The following is a 17,208-nucleotide window of genomic DNA, read 5'->3' on the forward strand; positions in this document are numbered from 1 at the left end:
GCGGGTCGGACGGGGCGTGCTTCCGGCCAGCTCAGCAGCCGCCTTCCGCTCCGCCGCGACCAGCGCCGGTAGCCGCGGGGAGGCCGCGCCGCACCCCACGAACAGCAGGGCCCCGACCGGGAGCCAGGAGACGGCTGCGAAGAGGAGCGGGAAGAAGCCGGAGAGGCGCCGCCGCCATGCTGAGCGTGTTCCGCTCCATCCCCACGCAGATGGTAGGGCCCGCCCGGGCCTCGGCACCGGGGCACTGCGGGCGACACGGCCGGACGCGGGCTCAGCGGCCCCTGCGCGGTCTTGGCACCCGTGTACGAGGCACGACTAGGGGGATGCAGGATGAATCCATGTAATTCCGGTTTTTGACCTGGGAGTTGGGAATTTGAGGTGCTGTAAAGGAATGGTACTACGCAGCTGTTTAAGGGAAGCCCTCTCTGTGCTTTCCTGCCTGTGCTATAGGCAGACAGAAGGGAATGTGTCCTCCAGAGAGCCACGTTTTCTAACGTCATGCAAACATAAATTAGCTGGGTTTGGAAGGAACCATTAGAGATCATCCAGTCCAGCCCTGCCAAGGCAGGATCACCTGGAGCAGGAACGCATCCAGGTGGATTTGGAATGTCTCCAGAGAGAGGGACTCCATGACCGCTCTAGGTAGCCTGTCCCAGTGCTCTGCCATCCTCAACATAAAATTCTTCCTTCTGCTGAGGTAGAACTTCCTGTGTCTTAGTTTATGGCCATTGCTCCTCATCCTGTCACTGGGCACCACTGAGGAGAGTCTAGCACCATCCTGTTGGCACCCACCTTGGAGATATTTATATGTCAGTCATCTCCAAAACACAGGTGCCTTCTCAGGCACACCCTCTTCTGTGGTGATACAGCTTTTACTTAGTGATGTTAAGCTGACTGCAATGATATTTTGAACTTGTATTACTTACCCTGATCAGACAGTGCTTGCTTCTGTTTCTAGGTGATGTGGTCAAGCCTGCAGAGGAGGTGTTTACAGACACTGTAAGAAAAATAATTCCAATCTGGTTTGAAAGTTGAACAAAAATGCTGAGAACCCATGGTCAGGTAGACTGTAGGATCTAACCTGAAAGAGTTAAGTGGGCAGGTTTGTGTTTTAAATCACTGACTAAAAAGAGTCTCTTTCCACAGGACTACAAAGGCCAAAAATTAGCAGAACAGATTTTTCAAGGAATCATTCTTGTCTCTGCAGTAAGTATAGTAGACCTGTGGGTGAGAACATAAAAGACTATTTTGTTTTCTGATCTTACAAATATTTTTCTTACTGTTTCGGGTCACTAAAAGCTTTAAACAAAGTCAGAGGGACTGTCGTGGCTTAAAAATTTTCTTCTTCCCATCTTTTACTTTCATTGTTGGCCTGCAATTTTGAAACGGTTAGAAAGATGTATGAACTGTGCTTTTGAAAAACTTTTATTTTCTTACCTAAATCCACTCCCTGCAACTTAATCATGTCATGGGAAATGCTTTTCTTCATTTAAAGTTTGATTTTTTCTGAATTATATTTTCCAGGTAATTGGTTTCATCTATGGATACATCACTGAACAGTTTGGATGGACTGTCTACATAGTTATGGCTGGATTTGCTTTATCATGTTTGGTAAGAATGTTTTTTCCCCAAACCAAAAAATACATGCACTATTTAATCTGGAGTAATTGTTAAATTGAGGGGCTGTCAGCAGACTAATGTTTGCTATGTAATTCAGATTTATTAATACATATTTGTACTTCCTTTGATCTGCATAAAGTGCTCTGCAGGCCACTAAGTGCTTTTTTTGAAATGCTAGCAGGATTTTTGCAATTTAATACCACCTTTGAGTTCATATTTCATTTCAGTTAAAAGTTAGTGTTAAGTCCAGCTGGCAGCATTGTTAACAGAAAGGACAGGGAGGCTTTCTGTGCAGTAGCAGCTTGTCATGAAAACTTTGCAGCTGTTCCCTGCTGCCTGAGGAGAGAGACAAGGAGGCAGAGTATGGAATTGCACAAGTAATTCCTTATCTCCATGCATGAGAGGTGTCCCACTCCTATTGGGGCATTCCCAATTCAGTTTTACACGTCGTTCTTATACCTTTCAAGCATTCAGATAAAACCCGATTTGACCAATCTCTACTCAAGCCACACACACACATTCCACTGTTTGAAAAGCCACTGTAATTCTCTGGCATCATCATCCACCTGCTCCTTACTTAAACATCCCTTAGTCCGTCTGGCTGCAGTTACTTACCCGTGATGCCAGGCAAGGAGAGGGTCTCAGTGCAGTCTTGGAGGTGCTGGGATGCTGGTGTCACCTCAGGAGTCCGGGGTGTCCTTTTTCCTTCAGAGTGGGTGCTGTCCTCCTCCTTGCAATGACCTGGGCTGCTTTGGTCACATACTTAGTATGACTTTGCAATGTAAACTGTAAATGAGTTTTCTTAGGACTAATAGATAATTAGTTAGGGATGAAGATTTTCCTAAGAAGCTGTACAGAGCAGCTCTTCAGCATCTCAGTGTCCACATTCTGACTCCACTCCTTTGCCCTCAGCTGACGCTCCCTCCGTGGCCCATGTACCGCCGCAATCCCCTCAAGTGGCTGCCTGTCCAGGAGTTGGGCACGGAAGAGAAGAAGGCAGCAGACAGGAAGCCAAAGAGACATGCTAAAAGCTAAAAATGATGGTTCTTCACGCTGTTACTTTGTTAAATTTTGTTAAATTAATTTCCACTGAGTAATACTTCTTGGCTTAGTGTTTGGGTTTTTTTCTTAGTACTTTGTATACTACCATGAGTACAACCAAGCTCTGCAGGGAGCATGAAGGCTTGAAATTAGGTCTGGAGTTTCAGTCGCTGGGAAGTCACTGGGAACACAGGGATGAGGGGAATTATTTCAGAAGGCTACTGGAGGTCACACCTCAAGTATTTCACTAAAAAGGAACACAGCGAATCAAATGAATTCTAGTTAAGCTGTTGCCATAGCCTAAAAGATAATAAACAGCTGTCCAACTATGTGTAAAACAAGCTGTCACTAGTGCCAGGTTGTAACAAATACTGTGAAATGGTACATACCCCACAGTTCTGAAAATAACTGTTCTAGGATAGGAGACTGCAGAGGGGCAGTTTTTGTTTAGAATAAATTTCCCTGGGAAGAGCAAGTAACAATACAGCTCTTGAAACATTGTAACTCGAGCATGTAAGATCCATAGGTTTGGTATTTTTTTTTCTACTGTCATGTCAGTAACCTCCCTCACAGGTGCCGGAGGTTACAGTATTTCAGCTACAGGCAGGAAAAGAGAGAGGTTGTTCATTTATAATTTTATTTTACAAATTCGTTCCCTTTGACTTCTTTATTATTTAAAAAAACATGTGTTTTCTGTAGGGATGGTACACAACAATGCCTTGGGGCTGTAGTGAGATCCTCTGGATGCAAACAAAGAGAAATAGGGGTTTTATCTTTGTCTTGGGCACTTTCATTCCTAAAAGGAATTAGTATTTGTAAGGCAAAGGGATTGTTCTAGCTGGGACCATGGTAACCATGGCTGCATTCCTTTCAAACATTTTCAGACTTATTTTACCCAGTTACCAAATAACTTTCCCCCACCTTGGTGACTGCCTCAGCAACAAAACACAAGAGCAAAGTCTCTCCTTACAAGCAGTACAGCTGCCTCCTTCAGCACTTGGACTTGGCAATTTACAGAACCTGAGGATCTTAAGTTCTACAAAAATTAGTAGTTGTCTCTTCATGCTAAATTTTCGCAACTATCTGATGTAATAGCTTCTAGCTTATCACACCAGAGCCTTGGCAGAGATTTTGTTACTGTATTTAGTATGAGACCATACCAAAAACCTTTTGCTATGATAAATTCAAACCAGAACATAATCTTTTCTGACACTCCTTAGTATACAAAACTTGGTATCCACCCCTACTTGCATCTATGAAAAGCTTTTTAAAGTTTCATTAAGAGAATAAAAACTAAACTAAACAGTTTCTCTTCTGAGAAAGTGATAGCCTGGTTCACATTTTAACATGAAAAATACTACTACAAACTGTTTTCTGCAAGTTCACCTCCTTATTCCAGCAAAGGAGATCAACGGATAAACGTGCTTTTTAAGCTGGTCCAGTCTATCAAAGGAGCTAGAAAACAGTTCTTTTCTCCAAGGAAAAGATTCTGGTCAGAGCTTCACATTTTCTTCAAGAAATTTCAGGTGCCGAGCCTTCGCACTGTAACTCACGTACTTATCTCCCATGTGCTCCCGCAACTGCAGCTGTTCAGACACACAAAACAAAACCCACAACATTACTGACACAAAAAAAAGCAGGAGCTGTCAAAATGTTAACAAAAAATACCAAAGCACTCAGCTGAAATCAGCATGTGAAGCTTGGCAATGTAGATGGGAGAGAAGAAAAATGAAAGTCATTGTTGTCTAAAAGCAAGAGACTTCCAAATCCCACCCAAAAATTTAAAATGTAAGATATTCATAGGTTACAAATCAAATACTGTATGGGTAAGTGTAACCAAGTTTTGAATCAAAGGAGCTGGAGGTATTGCTCATTCACCTCTATTGGGGATTGACGTTAAACTATTTCTTATTTTGGACATAAGGGGCATGAGGCAAGTAACATGAAGGCAAAAATTTGAGAGACAGAAGATGTTATTACTGGGGAAACAGCACAGAGTAAAATAATGTGCATCCCTTGCATCTTCCCAAACTCAGGGACCATGCTACAATTCTAAGGCTCTGATGGTTTCTGAAGAAGTTGCAGTTGAACATAGTCTACATCTGGAATCAAATTTAAGAGTGAAAATTACAATATACTTAGGCCCTTGCCTGCCCCTGACTACATAAGGACTTTTTGGAATCAAGGTTTACCTATCTCAATAGGGTAAAGACCCTGCTCATTTATCTAGGTTTATAAATAAACAATTTAATTATGAAAGACATTCACCTCTCTTTTCGCTTCATCATCTTCTTCCATGATTCTGTACACCTTCTCAAGAAGTTTCACTCCCAATCCTTGCACCACATCAGATCTCAGGATTTCAACCATTCTCCTAATCTTGCAGGGGACAGATAACATATCTGTTAAAAATAGAATACAATCAAAAAATCAGTGCAGTAGTAATTACTTTCAGTACAGACAATTTTCATACTCTGCAGAAGAATACAGGATGACTCGAAGTATTACCACAGAATCCTAGAGCAACAGACCTGAAGGAATGTCTTCCATTTTTAATTCCTCTGATTCATCTGGTGATTTTCCATGCAAAATCAAAGTATCTCGGTATTTCCTATTTAATTTAAACTCTGGGGCTGGGGTCGAGGTTACACAGCACTCAGAGTTCTCCCTGGAGTCCATTTTCAGTGTCCATGTCATCAGCTGCACCAAGTCATTCATTTCATTCACATTGCTTTTCCTAGGAGAGAAGGAAGAAATAATTCAGTCACCATCATAATGCAACTTCCACCCTGCATTCCAAGGACTTTTAGTAAGTTTAGTGAGGTCCTAGTAAGTGTTCCATGTTAAATTACTTGTTGTAGTGCAGTTTTATCAATAGCAACATCAGTACTATTTCATCTAACAAAGGCTCAGAGCCCGGTCACCACAAAACTCCACAATCCTACTGGCCACTGCTGACTTTGGTAATGCAACAAATTGCATCATTTGAAAGCTGCTTACACTGACAAAAATCAGAAATAAATTCAGCCTCATTTACAGTGGAAAGGAAGCACACTGGCACCTTTTAACTTGTGCTTTTAATGCATCTTGACAGCAGATGTCCTTTGGTGCTGGAAGATTGGTTTCCTGGGAAGCTACAGTTCACAAAAACCAGAAGTATGCAATCACATGGCCCAGAAAGTTCAGCATGGGAAGCGTATAGTCACAGAGAGACAGTAGTTCAATGGAGCTGTTTTTCTTTATGCATCACATACTTCTTCAGTCACTCACTATACAGAGATAAAGTGTGAAAGCCATTTTTTTTCCACCCCAAGTCTAAGTCCAGTATAGCAGTGAAAATTCTTGCACAGTATTAAACAAAATCCTTACCTCTCCTTGGAATCACCATCAGACTTGTCTGTAGAGCTTGTGGAAGAGCTTAACTCATCATCAGACAGGCAACAGGCTTCTTTCTTTCTCTAAGGGAAGAGGGAATAAATGACAAAAATGCTAATAACTGAAAGTAATTCAGCAGTATGGCATAAATTATTGTTCTTACATGGAAGAAATACTTTTGACAAAGTTTACCTGAGAAATACTGGGATCTGATGAGGACTGAGGAACTTTAACACAATTTTCCACAAGTGATTTCACTTCAACTACTGCACCATTTAATGATTGTCTTGCTGGAACCACTGGAAGGATGACATTTTGACAATATTTACAATTAAGCTCAGCTGTATTCTGAATTAGTTTCAGGCTCATGCAAGAAAAAGTCTATCACCTGGCAGAAGACAGGCAGGGAGGTATTCTGCTAAGAGAAAACATTGAAGCTTCTGTCTGGAAGTGAGTATTCTATGTTTCATGTACATTTCAAAGACAAGTTATCAACAGAGGACACAACTGAACATAACTAAGAAGCAGAAGAATACAGACATGTTAACAGAAATTTTTATTTAACACAGAACTAGACCCTTAGTGCATCTTTCTGAGGATGGCAGTGAAGAACAGACAAGAAGTTATCATTTCTTCACAAAGAAGTTATTAGCCTATTTATATATAAAATACTAACATGTAAACACAAAAATTACCAGAGGGAAGCATCTCCCGAGACTGTTTCAGCCTCCTCCGTTCTCTTGCTGACAAGGGCCGCTCCTTCAAAGGAAGATAATTTGATATTAATTTACCATCACCATTATGGCTTTTGTTATCTAATTACCTATTAAGCAAAAAAATCCTTTTCAAGTGGCATGGGATAAAGAGCTATTATTTAATGCTTAATTATTTATTACAAAGCTGTCTTCAATGAGACCAATCTGAACTCTAGAAAACAGGCTTCTGACCTTCAAGGCTCAGTGAGGCTCATGCCACACTGAGCAGGTGCTTGACAGGGCTTTCATGAGGTAGGAAGCTACTACACATTTCTTTACTCACTATGCACCCACTCATGGAATGAACTGCTCAGAAGGAATGAGACAAAAACAAGCAGACAGTATTCATCACTAACCTTTGGAATGGCTGCTTGACTGGGTTTGGCACTGTCTGCAGGCTCAGGGTGCCCTGCACCCCTCTGGGCTGTCTTTGGGGTCACATCAGGTAGAGGCCAAGGAGAAACTGCTCTGAACTTGACAGAGAAGTGAACAAGAATTTTTTTCTTTTTAATTAAAAGTTCAAGTACTCTGCAATCTAGAAGACATTCTTGCATGGTAAAGCTGGATGCCAGAGAGTTTGAATCCTATTGTAACCTCTTCACATCTCCCAGCTTGATCCTTCCTTCTCCATATCTCTGCTTGCATCCATTTCCTTTCTCTCCATCCCTATATCTTTTCTCCTTTCTCCCAGACTATTTTTCAGCCAATGCCTTTGCAACAACCATCCCCACCCCCAAATAGCAAAACCCAAAGAGAAAGGTTATCAATCACCAATCACCCTCTTCTCTAGCCTTGTGTAGCCAGTGCCTTTCCCAAATAAACCTCCCTGCTCAGTGTGGAAGACTTGACAGGAGTTCTATCCTATATGCATGCCAAGATTTTCTTCCTACAGTTTGCACTCAAAAGCTCAGGGCAGCCCTTACACATCTGTTCTAAAGCACTGCTAAACTACTACCCACCACAAGTAGCCTTATCCACAGAGGTACTAGCTTGTAGTCACAGTGAGAAATCCTGATGGAATTTCCTAGGAAAGACTGCAGCCCAGCAAAGGCACAGCCCACCTGGCACACCCACCTCATCCCTGTGAGGGTTATTAGGATTTGCAGATTTACTCAGGCTGCTTCTAACAGCCACCTTCAGTGATCTGCATTTGTTACCGATGAAGTTATACAGACACACATGAAACAAGAACAGCATTAAAACACCCACCATTTTTTAGAAAATAGGTCCCACGTTTAAAGAAGAAAAACACAGGAGTCTTAAAGGAAAGAGGAGAGGTATTTTTCTAGTATCTGCACCTTCTCTGAGCAGCCTTCAGCAAGCTCTCTCTTCTGCTGCTGCTGTGAGAGAGAGGGTTCACTGACAGAGCTGTGAGGCTGCAAGTGGAAGGTCATTTTTCCCTGAGCATCTCCTGAAGCTCCATGACTGACATCATCCTAATAAGCAAAAGCATTCAAAAAAAAAATGCAGGCATGTCATTTCCAGATCTACACACACACTTAAAAAAAAAAATCAAAACAGGCCACTTTACTGTTTGGACAGCAACCACCTTAACATAGCACAGGTATAACCACAATAAAGTCCTACTTGATAGACAGATAAAATACCTGCTGCCCCAGCATCTTTAGTAGCTAAACCTTCAAAGAAGGACACTTACTTGAATTACAACAGGAACTAAGGGTGCTAGCAGCTTGTCAGTAGAATCCAAGCTCTACAATAAATAATGATTTCTCATTAAAACTCTCATGGTAGACCAAAATGCAGCAAAAAGACAATCACCACCAATTAGTCCCCTACCCAAAACAAGATTATTCAGGCCTATTTACTACATAGAACAAAAGTTACAAAATTATTCTTACCCTGTCTGTTCTCAGCTGGAAAAGCAAATATTTTCCTCCATAAAACCAGAATTGCAATCCTCTAAATAGATGCAATCCCAAAACTATTTCACCAGAGTGCCTTTGCAAATCTGAAACCAAGGCTCCTAACTACTTAAGAATCTCAATAATTGCATCAGCAGCATCCTACTTTAACAGAAAAACATGTGCAGCAGCTCTCTAAATTTTAAGAGCTGGGCACTGGTTAAATCTACTTCAAATGAGCATAAATGCACTACCAGGTCAGGTTGCTTTTGGTCTTTTGACACAGGCTCCAGGAGTTTCAAAGTGTCGTCATCATCTTCTACAGAATCAACAGAAGACGGCTTAGACTCAACACTTTCAGCTTTAAAAGCCTGTTTTGCTCTTTGCTGTTGTCTATCTTCCTTAATTGGTGGGTTATTAGATGTTGTTTTAGAATGGTCTGGAATATGTAGATGTTTTGCTTTATTATTCTCTGGGATACACCCACGGCCACACTTCTCACTTCCATGCTTCATCCTTTCAGATAGGGAGATATCAATGTTCACTCCACTGACTGTGGCTATGAAGTCTCCCAAGCTGTTCAGATCATTTTTGCTTGGTTTTCTTTCCAACTCAACAGCTGGTTTCTCTGAGGGACAAAATTTGGTGGCTTTACATTTGCTGATGCAATCTTCTTCATCCTAGCATTAAAACAAAAAAAGTCATTATCTTCTGAGTTTTACACACATATGAAAGAATTCTCTAAGCACCAAAGGAAAATCAGGAACATACCAGAGCACATAAACTGAAAGGAAGTTATGATTAATAACAGATTAAGAGCCTCAAAAAAGTCAAAAATCCGCATTTTAAAAGAGATACAGATTTGCAAATGACCTGTGTCAGATATTGGTTTATACACATGGAGTACACCTACTTTTCACCAAGACCGTAAAAGAAAAGTTGTACTCACTTGGCTCTTCCCTAAGGGAGGAACAAGCACCAAGAGTTTTAAAGATGTACTCTACCATGTATATTCAGTATTTCAACACTGAAAGCTCAAACCCAGAACAGCAGACTTATTACAGAAAACAAAAAAACATGCACAGGATTAACCATTATAAAAGGTTTGTTCTAACCACTGGAAAGAATTTCAACAATAAACAACTTTGGTTGTGACTATAATTAGTTTTTAAATATATGTTTTTGATTGGAAAAACCTATTACCACTTGTCATGAAATACTTGAAAAATTATTTGACCCCAAATACTCCAAGAGTAATTCACATAAAACCAGGTGTTGTTTAGTTAACATCTCACAGATCTTGCAATTAGCTTCACTGATCCACAGCTGTTTAATTACTTCCACTCTTATCTAAAAACAATTCCTTCCCTAATATAAATTTTACACATTGCTGGGATTCAGACCTAATGTTCTCAGGAATGCTCAAGGCACTTATAAAACTCAGGTTTTTATCTAGAAAAAGCAAGAGGGATTGAGGGATTTGCATTTTGTTAGCTTTTCTTTTTTAAGGTAAAAAACCCCATATCTTACAACTTTGTATTTCCTGGCTGGCTCAGAGGAGTGGTTTTGGTGTGTAACATTCCTGCTGTGAGATTCATTCTTTGCTGAGATGACAGAACAAGGGTCTTTAGGTTTAGAATTCACTGTTTTCTTATGATTTCTAGCAGCTTTCCTGTAAAGAAAATGAAAGTTGCTCATTCAATCACCATCAACAAGGTCGTAAGATATTTCTTTAGATTATACTAATTAAAAAAAAATCCACTCCACTAAAGAGCTCTCATACAAAGCGTATCAGATACTGTGCTTTTTCGACAGACTGTGCACAACACCCTCATTTTCAATTCTAGAAAAGGAGCTTAAAAACACGATTCAGACTCTGCCAGCAACAGACACTTGTTCTGCAGAGCACCAAGGTCAGTTCTACCTGGAAGCAGTAAAACAACTGACTAAACCTGACTAAGAAAAATAATTATTATCAGTGTATATCAAAAGGAACTTGGTTTTTCAATTCCCAGACGATAAATGCCCTCAAGAACCATATGGAAAGGTGTGTCTTTTCTACCTATTCTGTTTTCCTAAGCACTGCACAGTTTTATCCTGCATTTGCAGAAAAAACTACTTTCCACTATAATTCCCTCACATTTCTCAAAGAGTTCAAATAAACTCACGTTCATATGCTTTGTAGCTGCACATAACAAATTTTTTTTTATCCTGCTACAAAACCCGGGGAAAGTTAAAAAAAAAAAAAAAAAAGACAATAATAACATGAATATTTTGCACAGAATCACTCAAATGAAAATGTCTTACGCCTTTGTGGCTTCCAAAAACAAAGAAATCTGTTGTTTGATATAGGGCTGTCGCAGGATGCTTTTCACACTAGGTCGTTCCTCAGGTTTTTTACTGAGCATAGTTTGTATTATTTCTACCAGCTGTGGGCTGTAATCCTTTGGCATGGGTGGTAGCTGTGAAAGGAAAGGGAACCTGATATTATTTAATATATTCATCAACAGGGGCTACTGCTAGAATGTTTATGTGTGACCATTATGGTCAGTTACATACTCTGCATAAAAAATAGACTCATTGTTCAAATGCTCAAAGTTACCCAACTGCTTCATGTTAAACAAAATATTGAAATTCCAAGTGTGTGTCTAAGACCTGTTCCTAATTTTATTAATATGAACAGTAAAAGTTCTGTAAATAGGCTTAGGAATTTATATAAAATAAATCCATATTAACTTCATTATATGCCAAAGCAAGAAGACACTTAAATAAGCTAATCTTACATAACAGGAAAATGGCATCACACATTAATTTTGTTTTTATGCAATATTTATGCAAAACCAGAAGCAAATTAAGAAGGTCATCTCAGAACTTTGAAAATTAATCAGTATATTCTTTACATGAAGAGGTAACAACACACTCTAGCCATATCTACAAAGGAACAACTCCCTTGGTCTGGTATCACTTCATACACCACCATGAAACAACAGTCTTACATACGATGATGTATGTTACATTTAAGTAGTTTTAACTCCATTCAATATTTCTAATTAGAAAACATAATCTCAATTTCTAGATAGAAAATCCAAGCACATACAAAAAATTTCAGGAGTTTTTACCTTCCCTTCAATAATTCGATAAGCCAAGGAGTTCATGTCCTTGGCATTGAAGGCGTGTTTCAGTGTAGCCATCTCATAAACACAGCAGCCCAAGGCCCAAACATCAGACTGAAAAAAGGGGAAGAGAAGATGTTTGGGAACTTCTTATTAGTTGAACAAGTTTTACCTTTGGACTTAGTCACCTGCTTTCAAAGAGGCTTTTAATGGCACTAAGGTAATTAAGCCCAAATTCCAACGCAAACCTTTGGCTTCAGTCTCACTCTTCTATTTTTAATTTTGATCAAGTGAACTATTTTCTTACAAATATTCCCAATTTTTTTCCAAAAGGAAGTGTAGAAATTAGCTATTTTCAGGGAAGGGGAGTTGCTTGTTTCCTTTTTTAGTACAATATCTGCCCTGACTGTAAATGAAAATTCTTGATTTTTCATTGGAAGAAGTTTCTCCTCAGCTCTTGCTCATTGCAGACACTCGTGTTTAAGTTGTGTGTGGTTTACAGCAAGAGCTGAACATGTTTGCTTTATTCTGTCATATTTTAAATTCACAGTACCACCATTTATTCATCTCCTTAGAAATTTCCTTTTCCTTTTTTTGTTTTTTAATGCTGCTGCTATTTCTAATATAAACTTTTGAGTGTAAAACCTCCTGACTGGCATATAATAAATTTAGAAAGTGCATCTCTCTAACACAGACTGATATTCTGTTCCCATTCCATATCTCTCCAGCTGTGAGAGGTACAGGCAGCCTGCTGAACACCTTGGCTGTGATAACTCATCACATGCTATGAATTCCCAAACACAGTTCCAGAAATAAACATTCCTACAAATCTCTCTCCTATTTTTCTTGTTCGGTCTTTGGGAAGATTAAAAAGACTCGGAAGCAGTAAGAAACCAAAAACCACAGATAAGATTGTAATGTTCTCAGACAAATAAAATAAGGTGCCTAAGAAAAGAGAAATGACATTTTCATACTGTACCTTGTAGTTGTAGGGTTTGTTAGAAAAGAGTTCAGGGCTCATGTAGTACGGGGTGCCTATGAGAGTGCTGGCCATGTCATACTGGTTTTCCAACACTCTGGCTATTCCCAGGTCTCCCACTTTGATTATATTTGTTCGTGTCAGGAAAATATTCTGAGTTTTAAGATCTCTGTGCAGAATGTGCTTTTCATGTAAATACTAGAGGAAAAAAACCAACATGTAAATTGGGTTAATTAACTCCTAATTGGTTCTTTTACACCAAAAAGTAAAATTTCATTACACAAGTGAAAGAGGTAAAACACAAAAGCAGAAGAAACACATAAATCACTCTCAAGGTCAGGAGCGTCCTGCTAATACAGTATTGCTGAAATAACATTAAAAGTGACCGATACAGGCAGGGGCCCAAAACCTGGCACTGCTTTAAACAAATCTCCCTGCATGACTCTTGTAAATCAGCAGAAAAGAGAAAATAAAAATGCAAAGTTAAGACTGTAACTCACTTTCTGCTGCTTTCATTTCTTGACAATCTTAGTTCAAAGTATAAAATTTCAGAGGAAATTATAATGTGAGTTTTGTGTAAACAGGGGAGAAAATTAGTCATAATAAACAAGAACAGGCAGTACCATAGACTTGTGTATGTTTGATCACAGCTGCCAACTTTAGGATAGAATTTTCTGTCCAATTTCTTATTCTTTAGTGTTAACATTTATATCTGGTCTTCATTGCTGTAACAATTACCTTTAAAGTTTGATAACCCTCAATTACAAATTTAAAATAGGAGGATAAGGCTTAATAGAAATAATGAATTAATAGTCTAAATTTACCATTAAAAACAGCAGTAAAAAGACTGAACACAAAATGCTTCTGAAATAATCTTTTTTTTTTTCCAAAACTACCATTTGTAAATTTAATCTAAACTTTCAAACCAGAGAAGCACTTCAGACAAGAGCTGCAAACACCCCGAAAGCAACCACTGTCTACTGTGCTACAGAGGCGTGGACATAAAATAAGTCAGCAATTTCTTACTTAAAACAGTTGATTTGACTGCAATGACCCATTTTTCATGTACTAAAAACCATTGTATTTAGATGCTAACCCAGCCAAACAGGAATCCAAAGGCTGCAGTTTAGCTGGAATTTTTAAATGCATAAAAAGCCAAATTAAGTTTATATCTGAAGGTGACAAAATTACACTTCATTGTACCTGCAGGGCCATGGCAATCTGGACAAACCACTCCACCACCTGATTCTCAGGCAAGAGTTTGCCCTTCTGCTCTTTGAGTTTGTGGTAGAGGTCTCCTCCCTCGCAGAAGCCCATCACAATGTAGAGGTGGCCATCGTCCCCCTGCCAGGACTCTCTGTAGGTGACGATGTTGGGGTGTCTCAGCTGGGACAGAAGCTGTGCCTCTTGTTCTGCTGCTCTCTTCTCACGCCTGGAAGCACTTCTAAGGTTTAACTTTTTGATGACATACTGTAAAAGACATGGCAAGGGGTATGGTAAGAGATGAAAGTAACTGCAGAAGGCCTAGGGAAGCATTCCTCAGAGCAAATGCAGTATTTGAAATCTCCACTCGTTATTCTACACAGAGGCTGCAGTATGGCTAAAAGTTATGCAAAATTTCTTCTTTTCTATCCTTACACCATTAAAATGGAATAGGTGTGTTCCATTCATCCACCTGAATACAACTCTGCTCAGGAATTTTGTGGTGTTTTGCTTTCTTCTGACTAATGTTCACATTTATCTTTTTTTTTCCCCACTCTCATTTTAAGTGTGTCTGTCATTCATCTTTTAAACCTTAAACCTGTTTGTGCACCACAGTTACTCTCGAATAGGCCACATCAATAGTAACCTTAAATATACATAAGGAAAGTATGTAGTCATATTCAAACAAATGATAAAAGTCATCTGAAAGAGACAAAAGGCCTTATGCTCATTCCTAAATTTCTTTTATTCTTTATTAAGATGGGTCAAGAACTTTTCAAAGCTACATACAAAAGTTATCTACTTCCTTATTATGTACTACATTAAATGTAATTCTAAGGAATTTCAGGTTTCAGCAAAAATATTCATGAAGCTGAAGCTGAGACAATAAAATCCATTTCACCACCCACAACACCAATATTTAGGTCTGACCTGGCCCTATCCTGATGTAAATTTTGTAGGAATCACTTTAAGGCATCAGCTTTCCACAGAAAAATCATGTCATGGTTACACTCGACCCTGCTCTTATCAGAGAGGTTTTAGATCAAAACTTTTAAAATATTTTTACTTGCTGAATTTTAGCATCTTCAGAGGTGGTTCAGTGTCTGCTCTCCAGGCTGGGCCTACTAATTAGCCCAGTACATTTAATTAGTGCTGAGGAGATGCCCGGATATACCAAGGGAACCAATTACCCAGAAAATCCACAGCACCTCTTGACTTTGTGCTTCAGAAGCCTGCTGGATATAATCTGTGATGATGCAAAGCTTCCAGGAGGAATATCACAAAGCTAATTGTGTACAGCATCACCTGACTTTAAAATAAAACAGAAATGCTGCAACTACTGTGTTCTGTGTGACAAGTCAATTACAATTCTATCTTTGGGCATGGAAACCATTTAAGCTTATATCAGCATCTTTTAGACAATACACTACCAAAATGGAAAAAGCACATATATTAGCCTTAATTTAAACTTGGCATCGATTATATTTAGTTTAATGAGCCCGTTTTTCTGGCAAGATTCTCTACAGAAGTCTATTGCAATGCTCTTCCACCCTATTTGATACCAAATTGTGTACGAATACCATTTCATTTTGTGTTAAACACTTAAAGCCACTTGACCTTCTCCACAAAAAATCCAGCACTCAGTTAACAGCAAATATGCTTTAATAAGGCACAGTTTCTTTCACAGAACATGTGGCACTGTGCCAAAGGCACAACAAAAAATCCTGGTCATCGTGCTACAGAAGAAAATTTGTAAAAGTTGGCAAAAGATAAAACACAGTAAACTGCACCAAATATTTATGGTGCAACCACAAATAGGAAGCAAGGCTCCCAGCAGTGTTAATGACCAGCAGCACGACAATGAAATCCAAGGACCTGTATCCAAGTGAAAGTGACCTCAATGCACTGTTTACTTTTAGGATGAGGTTAGCAACTCTTTGAGGACATTGGACTATGCACCGTGGTGACGGCCTGGAGGGAACAGGTCCTGCCATCACTGCTACCCAAGCCACAGGTCATGGGGATTCACCTCGGGATTCCAGCCAGGGAACTGCTCTCATCCGGGAAGGACAAACCCTCTGATCCCTGCTGGGAACAAACATTCTCCCATCATCTGCAGTAAAATCCCGGGCATAAGGCCCACACACAAGGTTCCTGTGGCACTGCTCTGTGGATGTTCTCCATCCCCGTTCCTTTGCCCTCTCACATTCCCTATCAAACACCTCTGCTTCGGCCTGACAAGACAGATTATTTCAGTTTTCCAGCAAAAATGCTTGTGCTTCTACTCTGACACAACCAAAACCTTCCCGGGAAGTCTTCTTCACACCTTTAATAAAAGTTCTTATAGACAAAGGAAGAGAACAGAGACAGCAGCTCAGGTGGCTGCAGCCAACACCTGGTGATGGTCACAGCCCCACCCTGACAGGATGCCACGTCCTTGGTCATGCCCAGGATGGCTCAGGGCCACCAGCCAAAGCCGGGCCACAGCCGGGTGCCGGTCACAGCCCAACCAGACGCCACGGCACCCCCAGCCCAACCCAGCCCGGCCATTCCCCTCACGCCGAGCCGTGCCCGTACGCCGCGGCCCAGCCCCCCGCTACCTGCTTGCGGTCCTGGCGGTGCCGCGCCAGGCTCACCTCCCCGTAGCTGCCCTTGCCCACGGCCCTCAGGAAGCAGTAGGCAGCCAGGGGCATCCTCCTGCCGCCGGGCCCGGGCAGCGCCCGCTGCCATAGAGATGCCCGGAGCAGCCGCGGCCATGGAGCGCACGGCGCGCAGCTTTACGGCGCGGGCGCGGCGCCGCGGCGGCCATTTTGGAAGCGGGCGCGGCGGCCATGTTGAGAGTGGGCAGCGCGCCTGAGGGAGCCAGCCCGGGACAGCGCTGTCCCGTCGCCAGCGCCGCGTGAGACGAGTCCCTGGCGTGCTGCTCCGTGACATCCCTGCACTGAGCCCGCGGAAAGGCTGGCGACAGGGACACGGCTGTGCCACCACACCCCACCTGCCATGAGCCCCCGCAGAGCCACGGCTGCTCCACAGAGCCATCCCGTCTCTCTGGATGGAGCAGAGAATCGGTTAAAAAAACTCCAGGCTGGTTGAAAAAGGAGCTCCTGGAGCTCTCCCGTGTCCCTCCCGTGCCTGAGCACCTCATAACACTGACTGCAGGAAAACCAGAAAATAGAATGGGCTTAAATAGCATTTAAGCCCTAGTCCTCAAGGTCTGTGTTTCATTAACGGGTGAACTGAACCAACTAAAAAGTTTAAGA

General features: G+C 41.0%; 2 protein-coding genes across 3 annotated transcripts; one reads left to right on the forward strand and one right to left on the reverse strand.

Annotated features, from left to right (window-relative positions):
• Positions 1–18: 18 nt before the first annotated feature.
• On the forward strand, positions 19–2,719 carry SPCS1 (signal peptidase complex subunit 1). Its single transcript, XM_032121074.1, has 4 exons — positions 19–212; positions 1,147–1,206; positions 1,525–1,611; positions 2,533–2,719. The coding sequence occupies exons 1-4, from the start codon at positions 177–179 to the stop codon at positions 2,653–2,655; spliced, it is 306 nt and encodes a 101-aa protein (XP_031976965.1). The 5' UTR covers positions 19–176; the 3' UTR covers positions 2,656–2,719.
• A 560-nt stretch (positions 2,720–3,279) lies between these two features.
• On the reverse strand, positions 3,280–16,732 carry NEK4 (NIMA related kinase 4). 2 transcript variants are annotated; one of them, XM_032121070.1, is made up of 16 exons: positions 16,549–16,731; positions 13,949–14,215; positions 12,746–12,943; positions 11,773–11,880; positions 10,961–11,115; positions 10,184–10,325; positions 8,908–9,333; positions 8,449–8,502; positions 8,090–8,227; positions 7,148–7,264; positions 6,732–6,795; positions 6,229–6,335; positions 6,031–6,119; positions 5,193–5,398; positions 4,930–5,063; positions 3,280–4,247 (listed from the first exon to the last, which is right to left on the reverse strand). In XM_032121070.1, the coding sequence occupies exons 1-16, from the start codon at positions 16,639–16,641 to the stop codon at positions 4,155–4,157; spliced, it is 2,391 nt and encodes a 796-aa protein (XP_031976961.1). In that variant the 5' UTR covers positions 16,642–16,731; the 3' UTR covers positions 3,280–4,154. The 2 variants fall into 2 exon arrangements, with proteins under 2 accessions (XP_031976961.1, XP_031976962.1); XM_032121071.1 differs by lacking the exon at positions 8,449–8,502 and having other exon boundaries at positions 3,880–4,247; positions 16,549–16,732.
• Positions 16,733–17,208: the final 476 nt, after the last annotated feature.

Source organism: Corvus moneduloides, chromosome 11 (assembly GCF_009650955.1).
Source record: "Corvus moneduloides isolate bCorMon1 chromosome 11, bCorMon1.pri, whole genome shotgun sequence".
Lineage (NCBI taxonomy): Eukaryota > Metazoa > Chordata > Aves > Passeriformes > Corvidae > Corvus > Corvus moneduloides.